Source organism: Python bivittatus, unplaced genomic scaffold (assembly GCF_059951505.1).
Source record: "Python bivittatus isolate LINGU-HERP-01145 unplaced genomic scaffold, Pbiv_v1 ctg000480_np1212, whole genome shotgun sequence".
NCBI classification, from domain to species: Eukaryota; Metazoa; Chordata; class Lepidosauria; order Squamata; family Pythonidae; genus Python; species Python bivittatus.
The window spans coordinates 33,271,521-33,289,579 of record NW_028277075.1 but is presented as its reverse complement, the minus strand read 5'-3'; the positions used below and the strand labels follow the sequence as shown (position 1 = coordinate 33,289,579).

General features: G+C 36.8%; 1 protein-coding gene across 3 annotated transcripts in view; it reads right to left on the bottom strand.

Moving 5' to 3' along the window:
* Positions 1-18,059, bottom strand: part of AMBRA1 (autophagy and beclin 1 regulator 1) — a 166,197-nt gene that overhangs the window by 24,025 nt on the left and 124,113 nt on the right. For all 3 annotated transcript variants that reach the window (XM_007421760.3, XM_088145713.1, XM_088145714.1), the window contains one exon: positions 6,850-6,989. In XM_007421760.3, the coding sequence (XP_007421822.1) occupies positions 6,850-6,989 (140 nt within the window). The remainder of the gene's footprint in view (positions 1-6,849; positions 6,990-18,059) is intronic.

Below are 18,059 nucleotides of genomic sequence, written 5' to 3'. Positions count from 1 at the left end.
TATATAACTAACGTATTTCTGGGGATATTGTTAAAAAAAAAATAATTTTTTTTTTACAAAAAGGAGAAAAATAAACCATATCAGAACAGAAAGTCAGCTACTTGAGATAACTCTCTTAATCTACCATTGCTTAAGATACTTTGAACCCTTGACATACTTTAGATCTTATCAGCACAAGTGATATAAATCCATAAACAGTTTGAAGCATTTTAAATCACAAACTTCCTTCCAGTTGTTTAACATTCAGTACACTTTTAAGTTCAATATTAATATTAAACTTAATATTAATGTTAATATTAGCTAAATTTAATATTTATCTTTTTATATGTCCCAACATAGTCAAGCAACCATTCTTGAAATTCATTAAAGGTGCTGCAAAACAGGTACTATAAAAAGATTTAAAATCATTAAGGCAGGTTAAAATTTCAATATGGTAAAGAAAATCATATGGAGGCTTCTGCTTCAACACAGAAGACAGAGAAATATGTAAAGTTTATTGTCTAGGACATTAACTGAAAAAAAAGTAGGCCTATTCCTGAAATACATATTAAAGAATTACATTGCTGGTCTACACTAAATTCAAGCCTCAACTCATCACATCTTATTTAAAATCAAGGATTTGAAATCCCCTAGGCTATCTCCAATGCCCAGCCCCCATAGGTCAAAGAATAACAATGAAATAGGTTTATGACAATTATTCCTCAAGGTGGCCCTTTGGTTCAATTGTTTCTACATACTACCTGGCAGAAGTTCTAGATAAGTAACTGCAATTACAGTAGCAACTGTAGCTCCAGAAGCTGAAGTGGGTATGCCTGCATTTGCAAAACAGCTGGATGAGAGTAAGTTTCTACTTCTCCTAGAAACTGCAATATTGCTATAGCCAGCAGAAGCACTGGGAAAGGTATCATCCCATCGAAATTTGGGTGGGAAGAACCCTGTCCCTGCCATCCCACTTTTGCACCATTTGACCCTAAAACCTTTTAGGCATTAGTGGAATATTTTCCCAAGGCCTGATGCCGGTGAGAGGTTATCCCCAAAATAATTGTTCCTGAAGAGAGAAATCCCCTTCGTGGGGAACTCATTTCAGTAGTGAAACAAAGACAAGAATCACACAATTTTCTTTTCTTTTTTGTACCTGTTTCTGGGAGAGTGTCTGGGAGAGTTCTTTTCTGCATGTAACCTGGGATGGGATGAGGGAGGTCTAATTGAGATCAGGGCAGGAAGGAAGTACGATAATTGGGGATTAACATGTCAGATAATAATAATGGAGGTTACATAGCTTGTGCCTATCCTTTCTTCTGCTTTATATCTCATTCAAAGTAACTGCAGATTACTCTCTCATCTGCTGGCACTGTCGTTAAATGCCAGGTCAAAGAGTAACACAATGCCAACCTGGTGTGCTTACAATTAAAATGTGGACTGGGAAACTGGGAGACAGTCTCTCTCAGGTATGTCCTCCTAGTACTTGACTCTGTACCAGATTAGAAGGCCAAGAAAGGGTAGTTGCCACAGCCTACAGAAAATTTCTTTATCCTTCCAGCTTTCTATGAAACCAAAAGCCAGTATGGAGTGCATCTTGCATTGAATATTTGGGACAGATTTAGAGATTTTGTTGATGTACTTTCCACATCAATGGAAGTGTCTTTTTATCTGAACAGGTGTCTTTTTATCTGAACTGATGAATATGGACTCAAATCTGGGGCTGAGGATTTGTGGAATAATCGCTCTGAGTTATTTAAGCATCCATGCTAAAACCATCCATGGTCAGAACAGCTCAAGACTTCATAGCTACCATGACCAACATGGGGTTATCCAGACTTGCTACCAGCCCAATCCATGTAGCTAGTTACATTCTGGATTTTGTGTTCCTTCATGGTTTAAAGGTTCACTTTGCAAAGCATGCTCAGTTCCCTGAGGTATCTATAAACTGAAGAAATGAAATTACTTTGAGAATGATTAGAATGATTAGAAGCACAAGGCATTTGAGAAGCAAACGGTTCCCATTTCCACCTTTAACCTCTCAAAACCAGACACCTCATTCACATTTCTACCCATAAATCCTTAGAAAAACATTGAAAGGGATTGGAATTTTCCAGTGATATCACCTGCAGCCCTCCAGCTGGTTGGGGGAGCCTGTGATCCTGGGAAAGTTGCCCTCCCCCATTTTAACATCTAAAATAGAAATAAATCATGAACAGCTTCTGTGTGTGGAGATTAAATGCCAAATATACTCAGCTGCTTGGTTATACTTAACAGGCTGTTCAGCATATAAGCTATCGCATGTGGCTGCTCTTCAATTTACTAAAATTATTTTAAATGTGTGGAGGTTCAAGAGTTTTATACACAATATCTCTCCTGCTTGTCCAGCTGCCCATATACTTCTACAGTGAATGTGTCTGAATTATCTAGTTGCAAGCAAGCCGCATTATATCAACCAATGCTGTAACATATCCCATAGGCACAGGAAGAAGCATGCAAAATAAGTCATACACTCAGTGTACCAGAAGGTACAGACTATTAAATAAAATCCTCCTTAATTTGATATAAACATACAAAATTGCATAAATGTAAAAGCAAAACTTTTTTTTCTCTGTAATATGTACATATGTCTGACCCATCTTCAAAAAGTAAGTATGCTCTAAAGACCTCAATAAAACCGTTAATCTTAACAAAAGTAACAGTGCTTTGGCTGGGAATGTTATAATTTTTGGGCTAAGTCTTATTGTTCCAATAATTACAAATAAATTCCAGAGTGGTATCCGCTTTAGGTCTCCTGCACCAAAAAAAAAAAAAATCCTGTGACAACTGCAAAACTAACAAAGCTGTTATGGCATTAGTTCACAGATGTTATCCATATGAACTTTAAGTCAGAGAGCTAACCCAAGAGCAGAGATCAATACAGTCCTGTCCGTCTTTTCTTCACTAAGTATCCTGAGCCAAGACTTATTACTCTTAAAAGGAAAATGATGCACTAGGGACTCTCTTGCTGGGAGGCATCTCTTCTACTGACTGAACGGCCTGGCAAAGAAATTGGGTCAGCCTCCAGAAATACATGATAAGTAGAGCTGCAGCTATGTAGTTAATAGGACTAAAAACTCAATTAAAAAAAATAAGTGCCTCACAGAAAGTGAAAGGATAGAAACTACAAATACTTTATAATGCATTTTAATACATTAATTAATAATTACACCAAACTATAAAGCTTTAAGAGTGCATATTAGGATTGTTCTTGGCTGAAGTTATTATATATTAGGAAATCTGATGCTGACAAAAATGTGTTACTTTGGGATTAATAATTGCTATTCCTCCCAATGGATTCATTCAACTGTAACATTGTGTGCACATCTAAGTACAACTGGAAAATCAGTTTATTTTTTTAAATAATTTTTTAATTTTTATCGCAAAGCATATTTCAGGCAGAATGGAAAGTAAATCTGTTATTAGAGCAAGGAAGGGGTTGGAGCCAAGGAATGGGACTTCACTACTGAGCATCCTTACTTTTTGGAGACACCAACCAGTTATGAGAATAAAATCATTAAGCAATCTAATCAACAGCCAAATCCTAAATTCAACTCTGATTCAGTGTTATGTTTTGCCTAGGATGAGTTAATAATATTCTTTTAACCTCACCTATTCTTCTATTTGCCCACTTCTCCAGAATACATGCTCCCCTCTGGAACTGTCCTTGCCTTATGAATGTTTAAGAGTGTTCCTAGAGTTGCTGTGGAGTTGGGTGGCTTCAAAATTGAAATAATTTATAAATAAAATAAAAAGCTGTAAGAGGTGAGGCTATTTTCCTGGTACCCTACTATTAGGGAAGTCTTTTCTGATTAACTTATACCTAGCTCCTTCAGTATAGTTGTGATTCAGCAATATATGGAAGGCCACAGCTTTCCTCCTTCTACCAAAATTTCTAATTTTTACCAGAATTTAGAAAAACAATATAAAGGGCTTCCGGGGAAGAAGTGGCTGATTGAACACAGCTCTGTTCTTTGTGGAGCCGATGCCCACAGCAATTAGAGGAGCTGGCCTTGGTCCAGCTCTTTGGAATCATCTCCAGATAAAGGACACTGACAGGATCACCCTTACTCATACTCCTTACAGAGATTCCCTGTGAAGAGATTGCAATCTAGCAATCTCTAGTGGGTGGAGCGCTCTGGGAGTTGAGGGAAAAACACCGAGCCCAAGCCATGGTGTGGAGCCTTCAAAAGGACACTAGATTTGCTTTACTTCCTCTTTTAACTAACATCGTAAACTGCCTATTTGTAATTTATCTGGCAATTTAAAAACTCCTAAACAACAAGTTTCTCTACACTGGGAGAATTTCCTACTATCCCTCCTACTGAGAGAAAGAAGACTAAAGTAAGTTTAAAGATAAAAAAAAAAAAATATTTTAATGTTTGGAAACAGCAAAAGGGAATTAAGAATGTTAATTGGGGATGGTTAAGAGGCTAGATGGATTTGAAACAGCTTTTTAAAAATTGTTTTAAATGTTTAAGAAAATACAGTAAATGAATTTGGATTTACTTACTGTAAAGTAGGGGACATGGTGGCGCAGGGCTTAATGACACTGGAGTTTGCCGGTCAGAAATAGTCAGCACTCCAGCGGTTTGGGCCTGGCTCCGCGTGACGGGGTGAGTTCCCATCACTCCTCCCCAGCTTCTGCCAACCTAGCAATTTGAAAGCGTTTCCATCTGCAAATAGATAAATAGGTACTCCCATTTTGGTGGGAGGAACCGGTGGTGCTGTGTGGGGAGCGAGAACCACTGCTGGACCTGACCTAATGCTGGACGTGACCAACGCGATCAGTGGGAGAAGACTTATGGAGAAGGAAAAAGCCTGGATGTGTTGTGACTCCGTAGCGACCACTGCTGGCCATATAGTATAGTTGTTAATATTAGATAGAGATAAATCAATTGTATATGTAAGTGTGGTTAAAGCTGTACTTTGTGAGCCACCCAGAGTTCCCCATTGGGGGGAGATGGGCGGAGAATAAATCCAATGTATTATTATTATTATTATTATTATTATTATTATTACTACTACTACTACTACTACTACTATTACTATTATTTAATTGCAAGAAAATCTGCCTTGGGAAAGTTTTGCTTCTGAAAATAAACACAAGATAAGACTGAGCTTTCAAGGTCAGAGGGAATGGAGTCTAAAGGAATATATCTCTTTTAACATAATGGAGGAGTATCCTTCTTTCAAAGAAGAATGTTTAGCTGTTTGGAATCAGTGTGTCCAGGAACTATTTTTAAAATTGGGACTAACAGAGGTTGTAGAAGAAGAAAAGATTTTACTGGATAAAATAGCAGTGAAGGATGACTTGAATAAGGGTTCTAAAACGGACTTTAAAGAAATGCCAGATTATAAGAAAGGCATGGAAGATATGGAAAAAGATGCTGTGGATCTGGACTCAACGCTCCTTGATTATGAGAATGATATGGAGAAAGAAGCTGTAATGGGCCGGAAAAGTGACTTTGAGAATTATCCTGTTTTGGACATACAGAAGGGAAATACCAGATCACTGAAACCTTTTCTGAAAATAGATAGGAAGAGAATGATAAGAGATTGTCATCTGGGGTTTTATTTGGAGAACAGACTGAAGGCTGAGCTTTTCAAAAAGAAGAGAGAGGAATTCAAAGTGGACTTATCAGATCAAGGTTAAATTGTCCATGCTCTGATCTTGGATTCTTAATATTGAATTTTCTTTTTCTGACCAGAACTGTAAGACGATGACTTATACCTTAAATCACAAAGTGATTTATTTGGTTTAGTTTAAAACATACATATGTGATTATTATTGGTCTTTTGTCTACTTAAGGGGAGATATCTTTTAGGTTTCAGAAAAAACTTAGAAGCTAAAATGCAAAATAGACCTATTTGTTTAAGCTTAAAATAAGTAGTTTATTATTATGGCATTCTTAATGCTTTTGCTGATTAGATTGATTGTTGAATATTTTTTATAATTCGGTTATTGTTTAGTGATGAGAAAGGGGACGAAGAGGGCTTTTTTTTAGTAATATTAGAGAAGGTGTTAAATTACTGTTAATATATATACTTGTTTGGAGGGAGGGGGAAGTCTTCCTTCCTTCCTTCCTTCCTTCCTTCCTTCCTTCCTTCCTTCCTTCCTTCCTTCCTTCCTTCCTTCCTTCCTTCCTTTCTGTAGGTTTTTAGTTTTTATTAGTTTTTATATATACAAACTTTAATATTAAAAAAAGAAAGAAAAATTGTATAAAGGATTGAAGCAACTGAAGACTTGAATCATGGCATATTCTACTGAAGATGTCAACTGAAACCCTATTACAAACCCAGGAAAAAAAGAGAGAAGAGAGGAAATTGGCTGGCTCCACAGTATTATGAGTCACATTTGTATCTTTGATTTTAATTATTCTTATTCAACATACATTTCTACCATAAACAATGGAAGGAGGGGTTCCTCATTTTTGTGCTACACAAGAGGGGAAAAATGAACTATAGGGTCTCTGATTTTATACTGAACTTCAGCAACACCCAGAAGAAACATCTTAAAAGTTTCTTATTACCTCTGGAATTCAGGTCAGTCTCTGAAGTGAGACTCTTCCCTTTCCTTGTAACAATGACGACACAGATTTGACTAGCAAAGTTATTCCAGATTTTCCTCTATTTTCACAATCTCCAAATATCAAGCCAATATAACTATGGTAATAATTCAGGTAAAAAAACAATAGAATTTCATCATAAAAATAATTAACTCTTAAAACTTAATTCAAAATAAATTACTGAAAATAAACAACTGATTAAAAGGTTTCTAGTAAAGTCAAGGTTTAATACAGTCTTCAAGTTTTAAATCATGCCACTTACTCTGGTCGGCAAATCACCAGATCCCCCTTATTAGTGCCGTATGCTAATCCTAAACCTGGCTCAGGTAACCAGCGAGCAGAATTTATGCTGACGTGTCTCCTTTGATCAGCTGGCATTGGGTACAAGACATTGAACACTCTCTAAAACAGAGAAACAAAATAGAATAAAACAATGATTCAAACAAGCAAAACTAAGTTTGGAGGAAGATCAAACTACTTTTTTACATGCTGAAATAAAACAAGTAATATGAAACAGGAATATGAAAAATTTAATATCAATCATCCTCAGCATTAAAAAACTAGATAGTGTTCTTTTCAGCAAAACAACTCCAAGTGTCAACCAGTTGTGGTGGGACTGTGTAGTCTACTACTGGGTTGGACATCAGAATTTTCTTTAGTCTCTCTGCAAACCTTGGCAAATGACAGAGACACAAATAAGATGCAGTACATTAGTAAAATATAGGTGCTTCAGTTCTCTACTGCAGAAGAACACAAAAACTGGAATGCACAAAGACTGAGATATCAGAAATTTTGTAAACCAGAATTTAAAAAGGGAGACTGTAGCGAGAAGGAATCAAGCGTACTAAATACATAGTGTCGCATTTAAGTCATGTGACTTCTAATTCTACTGACCTCTACTTCTTTTTCTTCTGATCATAAGTATGAGAATATTTTTGATGTTTGTGTGTCTGTACACTATTATTATCAGCCCAAATCAATCCATGGCAGGATGAAGATCTCTTCCTTGAAGGTTATGAATTGTAATCTACCATGGTGGTCCAGTGCAGGTTGGTCGATGTTTTGCCTTTCCAGTCGAGGGCTGAGATAGAGTGACTGGCCCAAAGTTACCCAACTAGCTTCTGTGCCTAGAACCTAGGTCTTTCTACTCCTAGTCCAGCACCTTAATCACTACACCAGGGTGGCTCTTGTGTGTTTGTGTGTGTGTGTATGTGCATGTATAAAAAACAGTGAAAAGTGATAGCAACTGAGAAGTTAATAAAGATATATCAATAAACCTGGACATCAATAAAAGCAATATTAGTGGAATACGTAATGACTTTTCCCAGTTTTTTTAATAAAAAAACATATAAATAATTGTTTTGAGGCTTTTTATCTTCCTCAAAAGTAAATGGCATTTAGAGAACTTCAGTGTAAATTGAGACTGTCAAGTCTCTGGTGTTATCTTCAGTACCTACATGATTTCAGCATATCTGTCCTATTCTCTTGACTGTGTAACAAAGAATCCAATACACAGTGATAGTATCTGTTGCCATGGAGTTTATGGTATGCACTCCAATTTTAATGGGACTATGATAACAAGAAGCCTTTTATAAGAGCAAAGCAGCATTTATTCAGAAAAATAAGCATTGTTTTGAGATGTAACAGAATAAAAGAATACACTAGGGGATCATAATGCAAACTTGTTTTATGAATAAACAGTTTCTCTCAGGCAACTGCTTCTTGCTAAGAAATGTGGCTGGCAATGACTCCCTGGATCTAGCAATTGCTATACCACACACTTACTGTTCATTTCCATTGGGAAGTCTTAACCTGTCTGGATCTATCAGAAGAGCTCAACTTTCTTCACAAACATCAATTAATTGTCTATGAGAGCATAACTCAATATGACCTAAATCATCCATGCCAGGGATGCTTAATGCTATGAATGACAGGAAGGAAGGTGGTTCCTACCACCACGGCAACCATACTTCCATGCAGGATTAGGGGAAAATCTCAATTCTACTGCCGCTGTTTTGGGGAGGGAGAGTTTCTCCTCCTATTCCTAATCTTTCCAGAAAAAAGCAAATCAAAAATAAATTTTCCCCAACACTTCTACCATTATCAGATAAATAAACAAAAAACTCCTATTTTTTAATATATTGGATGTGAGAATAAAGATGGCACAATCAGAAGTACATTAAAGATTTTAAAAAATCAACTTTATTGGAATAAAATAGAGAACAACTGTTCAGTGATGGGGTGCATTTGCTTAATTGCCACTATACAAATACTCCAAGTGGGATAAAGGAAAAAAAGGGCTGATTTAGGATGTGTCAATCCATATTTAGAATACAGATAATCTCTCCTCTCTGACTCTATAGCAAGTTTTCTGTCAAATAACACCACATCACCAAATTATATCCTAATCTCATCTCCTTGTCAATAGTCATATCAATAGTAACTGCAATATATGCAGTCTTCTTGGTAGGGCTGATTTGTTCCTCATAGCAACACTGCTGCAGGTCACAGAGATGACCTTACTGCAGAGGTGCTCCTGAATGATGTTCTCAGTATTTTGGCCCATCTTACTATGATGGGATTAACTCATCTGCAAACTACAATGCTTCCTACTGACTTTCTAAAACAAATAATAACTTTCGCTCCTTTTCTTTTTCAGGACCTGATCTTTCTGCCTTTACTTATTTTTCTTCCAAATCCATGAATTTGTTGTTGGAAGTCTAAACGTTCAAATATTGCTTTTTATATTCAAAGGTAACAGGTAGTAAGTGCACACCTTGGCACTTATGTTGTTTAACTGGCTATTAACTTGGTCCTTTTCTTTAGCTTTTAAGCCATTTAAGAAATCAATGCCCTGTGGGAGACAAATAATATTCTAACCTTTCTGTATGGTTCTGAAATCTTTATTAGATAGAACAAACTGAAACAGCCTGATGATCCTGAAGGAAGACAGATAGAAGAAACCAGATTGTTGCCTTTTCACTGGCGTACTTCAAGGTTTTCTACTTTCTTAATTTCTTTTAATCTCTACACAAAATCACTAGAGGAGGTAATCACAATATGCTGATGGTACCCAATTATACATCTCATCCTGGGACACAACACATACTGCAGCAGAAGTGATGATCCAGTAATTGGAAACTAAGATCTGGATGGGGAGGAACAGACTCCCTGCAAGACAGAATGGCTCTGGATTTCTGGACCTAATGACTCCAGGGAATTTTTTTTTTTAACTCTGAGTTATGCTCTCCCATTCAGAGATGGATTGCAATTTTGGAATCATCAAAGACTTATAGCTCCTGCTTGACTAGCAGGTAGCTTCAGTGGCAAGGAGGGCTTTTGCACAGCTATGTCTTAGGTGCTAATTGTGGTCATTCCTGGAAATCGGGAACCCCCGTTCGCAGTCACTCACGTCTTAATCACTTCACACTTGGATTACTGTAATGCATGGGGCTGCTCTTGAAGAGCATTCAGAAACTACACCTGGTACAAAATGCAACAGCCTGGGCAATGATGAATGTATCCCAATATACTTGATTAATTCTGCTGCTTTGGGAGCTGCATTGGTTATTGGTTGGCTTCCAGATGACCCATGGTGCTGGTTGTCACCTTTAAGATCTTACATGGCTCCACATCAGGTTACTAAAAGGACCTCCTGTATTCATTTGCCCATCTGATCAGATCAAATATGGTCACCTCCCTTCAAGTCTTGTCCTTATGAAACTGTCACATATACTTTAGAATTCCCTCCCCTGATCTACTCTTTTCCTCCTAGGTTTCAGTAGAGCAGTCAAAACCTGGTTGTTCTATCTAGCGTAGGAGATGGTATGTTGTGACTGAAGGTGAATCTAGCAAGCACATGACTTTGTATTTTTTGTTTCATAAATGTTGATGTTGATATTTGTTTATATTGGAGAGCTTATTCATTACTTTTGTGACTTTAAAAAAATTACGATTTTATGAAGATTTTGATTATTAACCTTGCAGAGCTTTCAGGAATGAGTGGCATACAAATAATGTGAATAGGAAACTGTGAGTTCCAGGCTTTGCCTTAAGCATGAAAGCCAGCTGGGTGACTCTGGGCCAGTCACTCTCTCTCAGCCCAAGTCACCTCACAGGGTGCTTGTTGTGGGGAAAATAGGAGGAGGAAGGATTACTAGATTTGTTCGCCACATTGAGTTATTTATAAAAAATAATAAAGGCAGGATTGAAAAATCTAAAAAAAGGAGGGGCAAATAAATAAATAAAAAACAAACAAACAAACAAACAAACAAACAAACTTCAGCCTCCCAAGAGCCCCATCAAAGGTACCAGATAGGGAAGACAATTAAGACATAATACTAGTACACAAAGATTTTATTTCCTGTCATATACAACCCTAATCTAACAGAATCCACACAAATTATCATTTTATACCACACCTGTGACCAATTATTCAAAAATCCTTCTTACCTTTTCATAGGTTGATACAGACAAGTTAGCTATAGCAGAATAGTTTGTTCATTGATGTTTCTTCAGTCAAATACTTTGGCCTTCAATTATTTAAATCTGCCCATCACTTATGGATTCATGATTGTTTGGACCTCTATTTGTTTGGTAAAAGCTAATCTCACCTGCATGTACATTGAAGTAGCCAAAAACTGCCCATTTAAAAAGATGCCTGAAACAGTGCTACTTTTAAATGTTGCACTGGACAAATATATTAGTAACCTGAAATTACAGGAATAGTTAACTTTTTCTTTCCAAGACATGATTGACATTACTGTCTCCTACCTCCAACTTGTTCTGAAACATAACAACAATATAAAGGCATAGTTCTTGGGTCCTTTTGAGGCTAGGGATGACGGCCTCCCTCCTATATTTTACAGGGGTTTTTTTTCCCTCAGAAAATATCTCCCTTAGTGCCTTTTTCCTGTTTTAAATCTTGTCTGCATATTCGATCTTCATTTCACATAGAGACAGAGAAAATAACTCACAACAATGTTATTTTATATCCTTCTTGTATTTCAGCTCATAAATTTATAAACCTAAGTCCATTCTCATCTGGATTGATTCCAAAGCAAAACCGCACAGCCAAACTAGCTCTTAGTATCATTGCTCTAAAGCAGAATTAATGACTAAAAATAACGTTGAAGCAGCAAGGAAATTTAATGAAAGCTAATGTTCCATTCAATCACAGAATGAGTATGTAGTGACTACCAAATGTATTGTATCTCTATTGTGCTTTGTATACTATCTTAACAAACATACAAGTTTGAGTTAATGCCCCAAATATGATGGTTAACTCAATGCACAAGAGTTAAAAGAGACTCCCCTTAGTATTGGCATTAATGTAGGCAAGATAAATCCATTGTCAGAAACCTCTAAGAATTCCACATCAGATCCTATAGAGTTGGAGGGGAATTACAGATAATAGATAAAGAAAAGGGAACAACACCACCTAATAATTGGAGGATGACTATAGTGATAGTCTGATGTAATCAACAGAAGTGGATATGAAAGGAAATAAGTTGGGACTGGAACACCTATAGTGATTCTCATATGTGCTATATGATGTTAAAATCAGTCGCTGTTTTATCCAGTTTTGACATTATGAGATGTTTGTTTCTCAATGAATATTCTTAGTTTTAAAACTCTTAATAGGATTAAAATTATCACCTATATGGAATATGAAGTTGGCTGATTTTTTATTGTAAGAAATTGAAACTGAATATGAACAAAAGGTAGTATTGTAAGAGGGTGAGTGCTGGCCATTCAAAAAAGCTTTTTCACCCAGTTCAAAAGCACAGAACACTTTAAGCTGGTTGAGAAAATATCATAAATAGAGTAACCATTTCTTGATTTTCCCTGGAGCTACACATCCTTTTGATTCCACAATTCACCAGTTCTTAAATTGCAAAGCAGCCTTCAGATCTATTGGCACATAAGCTCCATAATCTCTAACCAATACAGCTAATGGTTGTACTCTCTGGGACTGATAGGATTATTGTCCAATACATCTGAAATGTAGGGGAAATTGTTGTACTGTATCACCAACCTAAAGGAAGGGTAATGAACTGAGATTCTAGATTTACAAGCAAGCATGGGTCCCAGTGAGAGTTACATTGTATAACTCTCAAAAAGCAATTCCTAATTTTCTTCTAACTAGCTGATAGTTGACAGTCATTTAAAAGCATTTCCTAAATAATTATCTCGCCTGTTTATAAGAAGGGACATAAGATCATTCTTACTAGAACATTTTCACAGATTGCTTCATGTGAGATTCAATAGTTGGCAGATAAGCAATGAACTACAATTTAAAAATCAACCACCCAGAGATGGCAATGCTTTAGCTGCATTTGTGTGGAGAGCCTACATGTATATAGAAAGAGCAAATGAGCACACAAGAGTTTTCTAAGTCTATCTTAAGAATATATTTAAGCAGCTATAAACATTGTCATGGAGATATTGTTTCAATGGTTTTGGCTAGATAATGCAACCATTCATTTTCTATTTGAAGTTTGCTTGGTCTGACTTACTGACTTCTTAAAGATTAATTCAGGTTCAAAGTCCACCTCATTCAAAACATAAAAGTTTACATTAATTGAAATAGAGAAATGCCCCCCCCAAAGGGATAGGTGGAAGTCATGTAAACCCTCATATATGGGGGATGACATAATGTAGCACCTATATCTCTCTTCTCTGGGAGCTTAAGGGAAGGTGGACTGCATATACCATTCTGATAACACTTCTAGATATACCTTCTTGTAACTACTGAGCACCAAGACTTGGATAACTCGTAAAGCTAATGAATTGTATACAGTCATCTAAACTGCAACCATCTGTGAGTTCAATTCCTGGAGGAGGATTTGAACCCCATAGAATAACATTTGGCTACCCACATGTCAGCCCATCAAGGTAGACCAGACTAAGAAACAACACAATATAGGTTAGGGCTACTTTTATTATAACAGCTATTGTAACGGAATCTTGCACATCTGAATGTGCTTCCCCCACCCTCACTTTATCTTCATATGAACTGGGAGTGGGGTGGGGACTGGTAGCAGCTCTTCCTCCTGTTCTTCAAGACCATTCCCTATGCCCTCTACACCTCATCTGAAGAGTCCCAATTAGGATGAAACTCATCATGTGATGCCTCCTGGCGGTCAATGTAACTCATTCAAAACAATTTTTTCTAAGAACATGATTTCTACATATCAGGACTTACTCTAGTTATAACTTCATTTGCTACATTTCTCTGGATGTTCTATACTAGGGCTGTGCTTCAGATTTCGCCAATCCTGACCCAAATTAAGAGAATGGCTCTACTGAATCAGGGCTCTTGAAAACGGCATTAAATCCTAGAATTGGAAAGAACCATTGAGGCCATCAATTCTAATACACTGGGACAGTACAAAAATCCTAATTAAGGTCTGCCTGACAACTGAGCGCATACAATGAAGGGGAACCCACTCTTGGTAACTGATTCCACTGCTGAACTGTATTGTTAGGAAATCATTTTTTGCCACTGTTTACTGACATTACGTCTTAACATTTAACATTAACCCATAGTTATCGCTTTCATGATGAGCTCTAAATCTACTTTCAGGTAGCAATGCAATATCATTTTCGAATGTTAATCTGATTTCGATTTCAGCTATCATCTCATCCAGCCCTGCCATTCTTCTAATATATTTGGGGTACAAATTACCTAGAAATGGGAACAATATGTATATTATCTCATACTGCACCCTATTATAAGCAATGGTTTTTCAAATTCAGTTCTTAAAGAAGGTCCTCAAAAGTCCTCAGATGTTCTGGTATACCCATATAGCTTAATATACTACATTCTGGCATGGTCTACATAATGAAGGGCCTATTGTATTCAATAAAGCAAAAGTAACCCTCTTTATGTTTTCTTGCTCTCTCCATTATGCATCTTATGTTAGCTATCTGATCTTGTGCCTGCTCATTTGGCATTTCTCTCTCCAAGTATAGAATCCTACTTAAACATGCACTGAATTATTTAGAATCTGCTTTCTTAGTTCAAGATAAATGATAAACTACACTCAGCTTTAGTTTCCCTTAAAATTAAAAAAAAAAAATCCAGCATATCATGGCTGCTTTTATCAAATGTTGCTACTTCTTCTACTTCTTCAGTTAAGTACTTCCCTACTGTAAAGTCAAAGACAGCTGATCCTCTTCTTTCCTCTGTCCTCCCAAGGAAGAAAGGAATTTTCTGAAAGGATCATGTTTGGCAAAATCTGTCTTCCGACAATGTCAAGATAATTAAAGTCTACCATCTGATGGCTCGTTAGTATTTAAAAGATTTATAGGGATGAAGACAAAGTGCATTTGCAAAAACTTGTAATTTCTCCCCAAGCTCACTAGATAAGCAAATTCTGGGATGGAGAGGGAGCTATTCAAACTGGATGATTTTATCAGTCCCCCTAACTGCACTTTTCTGAGGGGAAGGATATAGAAGTAATATATTGCAAAACTATTCTAAATTTTTAAAAGAACTGGGGAGGGAGGTTAGACTTTGTGTGTGTGTGCGTGGGTGTGTTTATGGGATCTGGAAGATTGTAGCATTGGTTGTTTACTTGCTGGATGTTCGATTCCTTCTGCCTACATCACTGTTTGCTCCACATCCACCAATCAACGGTATCCTACTACACTTTCTGCAACTTTGGAACAGAACATCAAGCATTCTTGAATTATTTTCATTTACAGTAATTCCTTACACATTCTTCTCACTTTTTGCAAAATATTGCTTAGGAAATTTTATATGATAAATGTAATTTTCATTCAAATTTCTACCCAAAACCATCACAAAAATAAAATTATCCCCTCCCCAAAAGTTGAATGTTTTCTTTTCCAAGAATCACTCTTATTTTCCTTCTGAAATTGTACAAATTTCTATACTTTCTGAGTTGAATCAGTCCTAAATTAAATCCTGTAGTCAGTACACATCCTTACTCCAAGCCCAATGTACTTCACAAATCTTCATTTGGGTAGCATGCCTGTAATGGGAAATATTCTCAGTTTACAAATACAGTAATTGTAATGGTATGTGGGAATGATCTTGGGAGGCAGGAGGAAAGGAGACAGTCCTTTCTGAAACACTTTTCACACCCCCTCTCCTTCTGTGACCTGAGAAATCTCTTACATGCTGGTTGTCCAGTCTCCCAAAGTAATTCCCACATATCATTGCGGTAATGTCACAGAATGCTTCTTGTTAGATTCAACTCTCTAGAAAAAATCTTTTCCAGATTGAGTATTCAACCCAAACAAGATGAGAAATGTAAAAACTGATATGAGTTTTCATATCTGAGAAAATAAATTTAGTAATCCAAATTGCTTGTTTTTAATATGATCTATTGAAAATAAAGTCTCCTTTAGTCTACATAGTGTAACTCTTGGTGAGTTCATGTAGTTTTCTTGGCAACAAAATGGAAATGTTTTGCCACTGCCTTCTTCTGGGATGTTTTTTCAATTTTCCAAGTTAGTTCCCACTCCTGATATTTCTTGATGTCCTTCCTGTCAAGTATTAATTAGGTCCAACCCTGCTTAGTGATTTGAGACCTGCTATATTTGACTTGATCCTGTAGCCAACTGGGTGGTATGATCTAGGTGCATGACCAAGGCATTTATAGATGACAATACAAGTAGTCCTCAATTAACGACTATTCGTTCAGTGACTGTTTGAAGTTACAACAGTGCTAAACGAGGAAACTTGAAGTTGTGGCCACTGCAGTGTCCCCACGGTTATGTGATCATGGTTCAGGCACTTGGCAACCGGCCTGCAATTATGATAGTTACAGCATCCGATGGAGATGTGATTGCTGTTTGCAACTGTCACTGCTGGCTTCCAACAACCAAAGTCAATGGGGAAACTGGCAGGAGGTTGTGCCTAACTGTGCAGGATTCACATTGCGCCTAATGACCATGCAGGATTCACCTAACAACCTCAACTGTAACTGCCATAACTCCCATCATAAGTCGACACAGTCATGTGACATTGTGCTTCATGACCGCATTGCTTAGCAACAGAGTTCCCGTTCCCAATTACTGTTGTTAACCAAGGACTACTGCACCTCTTTCAAAGCAAAAATATCTCTAAAATCTTAAGAGGAAGAATACAAGTATTCCTACTGAGTTTCATGATTTGTCTCTTTCCTCAATGCTTCAATTCAACAAAGATTCTTTCCTGCTCTGCTCTTTTTCTATACATAAAGTAAAAGGTGGAGTCTCTTTTTAAAAACTTTTTCTTCCTTTTATAAAGCAATTTGCTGTAGAACCTTTCTTCAAAGATGTGGAAAATTGTCTGGTAAGTGGGGCAGTAGGCAGCAACAATGTTCAACTATGGTTTAGCCATTATAATGCCCATTTATAAAAAGGATAGTCAAGAATTGCCTGCCAACTATCAGCCCATCAGTCTTTTAGGCATAATAAATAACTTCTGTACTAAACATCTACACAATAAATTGTCTGACTGGATCAATATATAGCAAGTTTGGCTGATGAGCAAGCAGGTTTTAGAGGTGAACTATTCTTGACCACACCCTCACATTGCAACATCTGGATAAAAAATAGTTTCCTAAGCCAGGCCTTGCATTATATGCTGCATTCACTGACTTCAGGTCTGCATTTGATTTCATTTCCAGACTCATAAACTCATAAATACTTCCATATATAGATGCCTACTGTTAATACACAATTATGAAAATTCTATAATAAAGGTTTGCTGCAGTATGCAAGGCCATTTCACTAAAGAGATTCCAACCCAAAGAGGAATGACACAAGGGTATATTTTGATTCCCTTGTTGTTTAATTTGTATATGAACTCTCTTATGGTAAAAATAACCAAAAAAAGAGAATCAACCTCCAAATTAGCCAACAGGCATTTTGCAACTCTATTTTATTCAGTACTTCTATCATAAACATCAAGTGAAGTTAAATGAGCCCTAAGTGCCCTGATCAATTATTTTTCTTAGGAAGTACTCCATAATTTTACTAGGTGCAACACACATCAAAATTACATAATTCAAAACACATGAAAAACAGTGGCAGCTATATCATCTTTCCACCCACTGAGGCACACCGTATCCCGCAGCACTAAAACTTTATTTGGCCAAAGCACATATGCAACTATTGTTTGCTGCTCTTCAAGCTCTTCTGCCCTGCTGGAAAGGGTTCAATTCAAATTTCTAAGGGCTATGTTTCAAGTGACTCCATGCACTCCTAAGGCAGTATTAAGAAGAGAGGCAGGGCTGACTAAAGTTGAAACTGATACAAGGATTTGTATTATTGCACACTGGTTAAAGTTACATTTTTTTCTGAATGTCTGGGGTTTTCCTTATTGCAAACAATTGTGAATCAATATGGATTAGGACAATTTTTGCAAAACCTGCAATACTGGGTTTCTCTAGGGAGACCTTTTTAATTATGGGCTATGACTGAGCAATCATCACACTTAAGCAATGTACCCAA